The sequence below is a fragment of the Xenopus laevis genome, chromosome 7L, assembly GCF_017654675.1.
Source record: "Xenopus laevis strain J_2021 chromosome 7L, Xenopus_laevis_v10.1, whole genome shotgun sequence".
Classification (NCBI taxonomy): domain Eukaryota; kingdom Metazoa; phylum Chordata; class Amphibia; order Anura; family Pipidae; genus Xenopus; species Xenopus laevis.
In genome coordinates this window covers 138,936,806-138,946,591 of record NC_054383.1, presented here as the reverse complement: position 1 = coordinate 138,946,591, position 9,786 = coordinate 138,936,806, and the positions used below count along the sequence as shown (strand labels likewise).

General features: G+C 47.4%; 1 protein-coding gene across 19 annotated transcripts in view; it reads right to left on the bottom strand.

Moving 5' to 3' along the window:
• Window positions 1-6,412: 6,412 nt before the first annotated feature.
• LOC108696834 (eukaryotic translation initiation factor 4 gamma 3) overlaps window positions 6,413-9,786 on the bottom strand; it is a 51,353-nt gene continuing 47,979 nt past the window's right edge. For all 19 annotated transcript variants that reach the window (XM_018226494.2, XM_018226491.2, XM_018226495.2 and 16 more), the window contains 4 exons: window positions 9,095-9,241; window positions 8,926-9,007; window positions 8,683-8,829; window positions 6,413-7,603 (listed from right to left, as the gene is read on the bottom strand). In XM_018226494.2, coding sequence (XP_018081983.1) covers window positions 7,422-7,603; window positions 8,683-8,829; window positions 8,926-9,007; window positions 9,095-9,241 — 558 coding nt within the window. In that variant the 3' untranslated portion in view covers window positions 6,413-7,421. The remainder of the gene's footprint in view (window positions 7,604-8,682; window positions 8,830-8,925; window positions 9,008-9,094; window positions 9,242-9,786) is intronic.

Here is a 9,786-nt window from a genome sequence, read left to right as displayed (position 1 = left end):
AAAACTTATGGAAGGGGAGTATAGACTTTTTACTGTGGTGTGGGGGCGGGATCTGGGGTGGGGCTTGAGGGGCCGGGGATCAGGAGGCCCAGAAAATGTTGCTATAGGGGGCTCTGTGATTTCTAATGGTGGCTCTGCTCATCTCTATATATTCACCCAACCGCTTACTACTCTCCTCTACTGACCTGATCCTCAACTCTTCTCTCTAGGGCTACTGCCTCCAGCTGGATGGACAGACAGACAGAGCAATTGGACGGACAGACAGAGCAATTGGACAGACAGACAGACAGAGCAATTGGACAGACAGACAGACAGAGCAATTGGACAGACAGACAGACAGAGCAATTGGACAGACAGACAGAGCAATTGTACAGACAGACAGACAGAGCAATTGGACAGACAGACAGACAGAGCAATTGGACAGACAGACAGACAGAGCAATTGGAGGGACAGACAGACAGAGCAATTGGACAGACAGACAGACAGAGCAATTGGACAGACAGACAGACAGAGCAGCTGGATGGACAGACAGAGCAGTACCTGTACAAGTGACAGTTGGAGAGACAGACAGACAGACAGAGCAGCTGGAGGGAGAGACAGACAGAGCAATTGGAGGGAGAGACAGACAGAGCAGCTGGAGGGAGAGACAGACAGAGAGACAGAGAGCAATTGGAGGGACAGACAGACAGAGCAGTTCCTGTACAAGTGACAGTTGGAGGGGCCACACTACTATAGAAGGATTCGGGTTCTATTTACTCTGTGATCCATTCCTGCTGTACAAGACCTGTAACACTATTGCTATAAACCCTGAAGGGGAACTTAAACCTGCCGACTGTTCCAGAATCTGCCTGTGACGTTATGTACTAAAGTGCTAGCTCCTGTGCTGATTGGAACCCTGAGTATTGTCTCTGACAGTAAATCCATTTTTGTTTCATTTGCAAAGACCTCTGGTGTCCACTTTACTTTTACTTCTATTTAGCAGCAGAGAGATGTAGTTGCACAACACCCACTCCCCCCTCCACTCAGCGGGGGCCCATCTGGGTGACAGAGTCCAGCGTGACCGTGTTCTGCCTCTTTAAGCCAAGATTGGGTTACACTGACCTAGAACTTTTGTGCCCCCCACCAGCACCTGCAATATAGGGGGGACCCAGCCATGTATGAGGGAGTCGGTCTCTGTTACCCCACTTTATACTGACCCCCCAGTCTCCCTATAGGAGTGTAGTGTGAGTGTCCCATACATTTCTGGGGTGTTGGAAGGATCTTTAATAAACATCACATCTGTGTCTGATCCAAACTCTGCATCACACGGAGGCAACAACTGGTTCATCCAGAAGACCCAATAGTAAAGTATAATAAGAGGAGTAACATGGTGTATGGAGTGCAGCACAGTGACGATTGGTCAGACTCAGGGCCGCCATCGACGGGACACAGGGGGTTACTGCTGTACCGGGCCTAAAGGGGGGCCTCACTGTGCTGCACTTTTAAAAATAGCTGGGCCCCCCTTGATTTTGCAGCACCTGCCAAAGTCCCAAACACCCAAAGCCACAAAAGGAGCCAAAGTTGAAGTCCTGAAGCCACGAGTTCAGTTCTACCGACACCAATGTGTGTTTTTTTTAATTATATCAAACCCCTGGCCACAAATGTATTATTTAATAGTCTCTAGGCCCCTGCCACCAATGTTTTTTTAAAAAAATATTCTCTGGGGCCCCAATGTTTCTTTTTATCTTGTATGCTGGGGCCCTGACGCCAATGTTTTTTTTAACTTAAAGGGGGGCCTGACCACCACTGTTTAAAAAAAAAAACTTTTCTGGGGGCCCTGGCACCATTTTTTTTACCTTATAAGGGGGCCCCCACCATCAATGGCTTTTTATAACTTGTGTGTGGGGGGGGGCGGGATTACTTTTTTTAGCTCTGATGTCTGTGTGGTCTTTTAACTGCTGTGTGGGGGCGGGATCAGGGGTGGGGCTTGGGGAGGGCGGGGTCCAGGTGGCCCAAAAAATGTTGTTGTATGTGGCCCTGTGATTTCTAATGGTGGCCCTGGTCAGACTTATACATGGGGGAAACAAAACAACCGTCACAAACACGAATGATGCAGCACATGAGAGTCAGCTCTTCAGGTCAGGACTCACTCGGGAACCTACATCTACAGGAATAAAGAAACGTTTGAAGACAAGTTCCCATTCTGGAGAAGGAGGAGGATTGGCTCAATGGGAGGGAGAAACCATATATGTGAAAAGGGAGAAACCAAGTTTGAACAGAGGGGGGGGGGGGTGCAACCCTTATTATCTGCCACATCCACTGCTGTTGTCTCCCTGGAAGGTTCTACTGTCACCTCTGCACTGTGGTCCCATGTATAAAGTATATATAGAATTATATGAGCACAAGTATTTTGTACAGGACATTCAGAATTGAGAAATCCAGTCGTATGACTAGTGAAAGATCACAGCTAGTCCAGTTGGCTCATTACTATAGATTCAATATATAAACTGAACTTCCCCTTTAATGTGAGCTTTGTTGCTGCAGCTGCTCAGTAGATAAACCATAATGAACCCGCACAGACCGACTCATTATTTCTACTAATTGCTTTTTATGTGACTCAGTATCAGGGTGTAAATGGGACAAGTACTAGCGCTTTACTATTCACTTTACTATTCACTTTACTATTCACAATGTCTGCCCAGGCCCCAATCCACCCAGACATGCCGTCCGGCCCACAGCCCAAACTCCACCCACACACTAAGCACCGCCTCTTTGTGACCCATAAATCTCACCTGCCCTTTAAATGAAAGAAGCAGTTTTAGACCACTCATATCAGGCTTTCAGCTTCTCTGCTCTGTTTGGGAGTCAGCGACCCTCACTGGTGTTAACCCTGGGGTTGCTGCTTAGTCCCAAGTTGAGCTAAAAGCCGGATATTAAAAGTCAAAATGGCTAATTCCATTATAAACCACTAAAAACAACAAATGATGTTCCAGCACCTTCACCAGTTTTATGGCACAACCCGTATCAACTGGATAATAATAGGAATTTGCTCAGGGCTCTCAGGTGGATCAGCTGATCTGTCAGCTTTAATTCCATTGGACGGTTACTGAAGCACTTCTGATATCAGACAGGGGATTGGCCCAGGCTGTTTCATACATGGGGCTATTGTATTTATTTACCCCAGCAGCTCTTTCAGTGTCCCAATGTCTCATTTGTATCATTATAGACTATTTATATTTGGGCTAATCCAACCATTTGCCCCAAGCCAACAATCGGATCATAGGAGCCATATAGAGACTTGCCGGAGGAGGAGGACCGCACCCATGTGATTGTTGCCCAATAAAGATCTGGCAGGTCCTCCTGAGGATATACTGGGCCAGTTCATGAAGGTACTTGGCTCTATACAGACTTCTGCACATCCACATGGGACTTAATATGGGGCTCAATGCGAGTGCCAGGCTTGTGCCCAGTGAATTGGAGGCAAATGTCCTGTACAATAAAATAAAGGGCATGAATATATCAAGCAGCTGGGTGACAATAACAGTCTATAGCATCTAGTTAAAATAATATACACTAGCTCATAAGCTACATTTGTTTCTGGCAGTTTGGAAGCCCTCGTGGGAGGGACTTGGCTCCGCCCACAGCAGGACCGCCCCCGAGGTTTCACCATCACTGCTGTTTGTAACTTAGATATTTAGTTGAATTGCAGCGAGGGCACAGGTTCAGCTCAGGGATTATTGTTCTGGTTGAGTTTTCCTTTAAGTTCCATGTGGAAGAACCAGGTCAATAATCACGGATGAGACCAGCACCATTGGGCCTTCAGAAATCAATACAGTTAAACCAATGTGTTACTATTAAAGGAGAACCAAACCCTTGCTAATAACAACCCATACCCCCCCCAGCCTAGGTGGTACCTTTGTTAAATGCCCCTAACTCTTTCCTTAACCCTTGGTACAGATTCAGGGCATCGTAGTTCACAGGCGGCATCTTCTCTTCACTAATCTTCGGATCTTCTTCCTGCTATCGACCAATTTCCGTGACTTTTGGCGCATGCGCAGTTTTTTGCAAATCAGAAGATCACTCCAACTGCGCATGCGCCACTCTCTTCCTGAAGAGAAGTTGATGCCCGTGATCTGCACCAAGGGGTAAGTAGTTAGGGGCATTTACCAAAGGTACCCCTTAGGCTGGGGGGCTCTATGTAGAGGAGGGGGTAGTGGTTTTTATTAGCAAGGGTTTGGTTCTCCTTTAAGGTTAGGTGATGCCTGTTGGATCACCACTGGTTCTTGTAACGTTAGCATGTAAAGCAGCAAAAATGGAATTGTCCCATTCTTGGTCTACTTTCCTAATTAGTGGAATTGGATGAAATATGTAGACGAGGTATGAACGGGTATCTTTAAAACTATTTGTTGCCATCACCACCAGCTCTTGAAAAATGTTTTTGTGGAGGCCCCATGCCCCTAATGTTACTCCTCAACTTCGGGTTTCTTTCCCCAGAAGGCGGGGGCTGTTACACCTTCTGGTCAGAGCTCTGCCCACTGAAACATTAGCTCTGCCTCTTTCACGGACATCCAACTTCTGTTGCCTCCTTCTAACTCCCAACATCTTCTGGTGCCTCCTTGTAACTCTCAACAAATTGTGGTGCCTCCTTCTAACTCCCAACAACTTGTGGTGCCTCCTTCTAACTCCCAACATCTTCTGTTGCCTCCTTCTAACGCCCAACAACCTGTGGTGCCTCCTTCTAACTCCCAACATCTTCTGGTGCCTCCTTCTAACTCCCATCAACTTGTGGTGCCTCCTTCTAACTCCCAACAACTTGTGGTGCCTCCTTCTAACTCCCAACAACTTGTGGTGCCTCCTTCTAACTCCCAACATCTTCTGTTGCCTCCTTCTAACGCCCAACAACTTGTGGTGCCTCCTTCTAACTCCCAACAACTTGTGGTGCCTCCTTCTAACTCCCAACATCTTCTGTTGCCTCCTTCTAACGCCCAACAACCTGTGGTGCCTCCTTCTAACTCCCAACATCTTCTGGTGCCTCCTTCTAACTCCCATCAACTTGTGGTGCCTCCTTCTAACTCCCAACAACTTGTGGTGCCTCCTTCTAACTCCCAACAACTTGTGGTGCCTCCTTCTAACTCCCAACATCTTCTGTTGCCTCCTTCTAACGCCCAACAACTTGTGGTGCCTCCTTCTAACTCCCAACAACTTGTGGTGCCTCCTTCTAACTCCCAACATCTTCTGGTGCCTCCTTCTAACTCCCAACAACTTGTGGTGCCTCCTTCTAACTCCCAACAACTTGTGGTGCCTCCTTGTAACTCCCAACAACTTGTGGTGCCTCCTTCTAACTCCCAACATCTTCTGTTGCCTCCTTCTAACGCCCAACAACTTGTGGTGCCTCCTTCTAACTCCCAACAACTTGTGGTGCCTCCTTCTAACTCCCAACATCTTCTGGTGCCTCCTTCTAACTCCCAACAACTTGTGGTGCCTCCTTCTAACTCCCAACAACTTGTGGTGCCTCCTTCTAACTCCCAACAACTTGTGGTGCCTCCTTGTAACTCCCAACAACTTGTGGTGCCTCCTTCTAACTCCCAACATCTTCTGTTGCCTCCTTCTAACGCCCAACAACTTGTGGTGCCTCCTTCTAACTCCCAACAACTTGTGGTGCCTCCTTCTAACTCCCAACATCTTCTGGTGCCTCCTTCTAACTCCCAACAACTTGTGGTGCCTCCTTCTAACTCCCAACAACTTGTGGTGCCTCCTTGTAACTCCCAACAACTTGTGGTGCCTCCTTCTAACTCCCAACATCTTCTGTTGCCTCCTTGTAACTCCCAACAACTTGTGGTGCCTCCTTCTAACTCCCAACATCTTCTGTTGCCGCCTCCTAACGCCCAACATCTTCTGTTGCCTCCTTGTAACTCCCAACAACTTGTGGTGCCTCTTCTAACTCCCAACAACTTGTGGTGCCTCCTTGTAATGTCTGACAACTTCTGGTGCAGTTTAGTGTCTGGATGTAGACTACAGCAGCCTACTCCTGTCAAGGAGGAGGTTCCTCTCTGAACATGGGAAAGAGAACAGTTGTACAGTGGGCAGATTGGTGTCCAGTGAGGCATAGGACTATATATATACTCCTTTTTTAAAACATTAATTTGTAGAGACATATTTAAAAAAAAAAAAAACCCTTCACAAACTCAACAGGCCCATGTACAAAAGACTGGATAAAACATTTGAAAGCACTTCATGTTCACTGTGACTGTACCTTTAAGGGAGAGTATTGCTACAATAGCCACATTGCACTACGGGGAGGCCCATTCTCCCATCATGCCTCATAATTCAGACACTATGGGAACCAGTGAGACCTCAGTCTGTTGGTGGAGAGACAAGGAGCAAAGTGTTGCTGAATGGGCTGCCGAGAATGATGGGAAATGGACACGGCCAATCAGGGTACAGGTTACTTTATTAGCCTTCTTTTCCATAGGAAACCAGGCTAAAATGAATAGAAATACAATGTAAGAGAAAAGCATCTCACAGTCTCGTTTGCCAATTGCTTGGAAAGACCCCGCAGCCGGATCAGCTTCTCCGAGACACCGCGGCTCATTCAAGTCTCAAGGTGCCGCTCAGTCCGTATTCAGTTCCAGCTCTTTATTATACTCAGGGCCGCGGCTAGATTGCAAGCTCATCTGCCCCTCTCCCTTGGATGTAGCGGCTGGAGGTGGGCAACACATGGGGACCCCATAATCCTCTCCCCTCATCACAGGTGGGTACAGAGTGCAGGACATGAGGACAACTCCATCTGATTGCATGGAGAAATCGGGGTACACCTGCATGCCACTGCCCTGCTGCTCCAGATTAGTCCATAGCCGCTGCCCCCCTAAATGTGACACTAATTGTGCCCTGATCCCCAAGGGGAAAGCCCCACCCTAGTGAGGGCAAAGAGGCTACAGAGCAAGGGAGAGGGATCCTGCCCCCCAGCTCCTACTTTAGGGTTAGTTGGTCGGTACCACAAATTAAAAGAAAAGTATCAGAACCACTGGGAGTCCAAAAAGCAATAAATTATTTCTCCTCTCAAGTGATTGGAGGATTCAGGACGAGTCTCTGGTTTCGGGGGAGTTTTCTTTTAAAATAAAGTGGGGAAACTTTAAAACAGAAAATATCAACTCTAATAAATAGAACGTGGGGAAGGGGTCAGTCCCCCCTCGCCCGTTTGGGGGTCACATTTCCCCCGTCACATTGTGAGGTGATCACCCCACACAATCTAATCACTGGTTTGGGCACCTTTTCCTATAACCTCGAGTTCGTCGTACCCCCCCCCCGGGGAATCCGATTGGCTGAACCCCGACTGGCGAAACCGGAAGAAAAAGAGAGAAAAGCCAAAAGCTGAAGTGAATAAAGAGGCTGAAACTGCTCCGAGCGGCTGCGGGAGAGGCTGAGCGATTCCATTCAAGTTTCTAGTTGTCCTCCGACTCCTCCTCTGCCTCCCGCAGCCACGTGAAGAAGGCCGTCACCGACTTTAGTGCCACCCCCTTCCCATCTTGTTCTGCTGGGTCCTTACTGCTCTCCCATTTGTAGAAGGCGTCCTCCGAAATCACCTCCTCGTCATAGAGGCAATCGAAAAACATGCGCAACAAGTCTGCAACATAGAGACACAAACATGTGAGACTCCACCCAACGGGCCCCCGAGTATCACTCATGTATTATAAGGGATCATGTACCCCCTACTGTAAATGATAAGGATATTAGAAGTCACTGAGGGGTTGTTCTGTGACCATATAAAGGCACAAGGCTGCAGGCTGAGTTATACAGGGAACTCTGAGTATCACTCATGTATTATAAGAGATAATGTACCCCCTACTGTAAATGATAAGGATATTAGAAGTCACTGAGGGGTTGTTCTGTGACCATATAAAGGCACAAGGCTGCAGGCTGAGTTATACAGGGAACTCTGAGTATCACTCATGTATTATAAGGGATAATGTACCCCCTACTGTAAATGATAAGGATATTAGAAGTCACTGAGGGGTTGTTCTGTGACCATATAAAGGCACAAGGCTGCAGGCTGAGTTATACAGGGAACTCTGAGTATCACTCATGTATTATAAGGGATAATGTACCCCCTACTGTAAATGATAAGGATATTAGAAGTCACTGAGGGGTTGTTCTGTGACCATATAAAGGCACAAGGCTGCAGGCTGAGTTATACAGGGAACTCTGAGTATCACTCATGTATTATAAGGGATAATGTACCCCCTACTGTAAATGATAAGGATATTAGAAGTCACTGAGGGGTTGTTCTGTGACCATATAAAGACACAAGGCTGCAGGCTGAGTTATACAGGGAACTCTGAGTATCACTCATGTATTATAAGGGTTAATGTACTGTCACTCTGGTATTATTATTAACCCTGAAGAGTCAATAGTCCGTATACTCGTTTCCTATTTCCCAGAATGCACTGTGGTCACCGTTTCAAACAAGGTTTCAGAGCCTTTCCTTACCCTGATGGTGCCCAGGTTTCCCCATTAACCTGCAGTCTCTGGGACAGGGGCAAAGAGAGGTGGGTAAGTGGCTCCAGGCCTGGACTAGTAATCTGGGGTTTCTGGCAAATGCCAGAGGGGCTGCTGTAAATTGCCACAGATTATTTATGGGGCCTGTGTGCATTTGCCAGTGCCTATTTCATATGGCAGTTGAGGAGTGCCGGAGCCCATACTCACTGGGAGGTTGATCAAGTGTTACTATTAATGCTTGTAGTGCATAAAGTGCTTGTAGTTCTCGCTCTGTGTCAGAGTCCAGATACTTTAGTAGAACTGGAACTCTCTGCTTGAGGAAGGAAGTGTCCACGCGGCAGGAAGAACAGTCCCCTGGGCAGGAGAGAAACACAAGACAATCCGTCATGTTCCTCCCACAAACGCAGTCTCAGAAACGTGGCGTCCAATCAGCCGCTCTCTCGTGCTCACCTAAAATTGCCGTTTTGCACACCGCCGTCATTAAAGCTCTAAGGAATGTAGGCGAACTCATCTGACTCTCCTCTAGATTAGCCTGCGGGGCAGAGACGGCCAGTTAGAGACGGCACTGGGGGCAGCTCACAGGGTAATTATATATATATATATATATTACTGATCTTACCTCTACCCAATCAAAGATCTGCTCATCGTTAGCCTTTTCCTGTATAATGAGCTGCTCCAGCCTCTTGTTCTGCTCCTCGGCCGACATCTCTTTCTTGGAAAGATTCTCAGAAGGGCTGGAGCAGTGGGACAGCGTGAAGTCCAAGTTCTGCCACAGACAGACACAGTCACTGCATCACATAAACACTCTGGGGGGACCCGGCTCATGGATGGGATACAGAGCATTAATTGGCTGGGGGGTATTAAAGGGGAACTCTCCACATAATGAAGAAATTCTGCACAACTTCCCAATATTCTCTTTGTAGTTATGTTTAACTGTCATTGTGTGACTGCCTGTTCCGACTCTGGTATCAATGCAGCAGAAGCCACCAGATTGTGTATTATATTTATAGGGCTCCAGAATAAAATGGTTTAAACTGTATTTTACCTCTTTGAATTAGAGCAGCAGACAGAACCTCTTTGAGATCTGGGAGAACAGAGACACGGGGACTGAATTATTGGGAGTTTTGCTGAATTATTAGATTAGTTCCCCTTTAAATCGGTGCTTCATTCATCTTGAGTTCATGGATGAGCCTCAGGCAGGTCTGAGGGGTGTTTGATCCCTTTGACACTATACGAACCACCAAACAGGGTGACACCCCAGATCTCTCCGGACATGGCACCCAGTAACACTCTCCGCTGCAGTTTCTCACC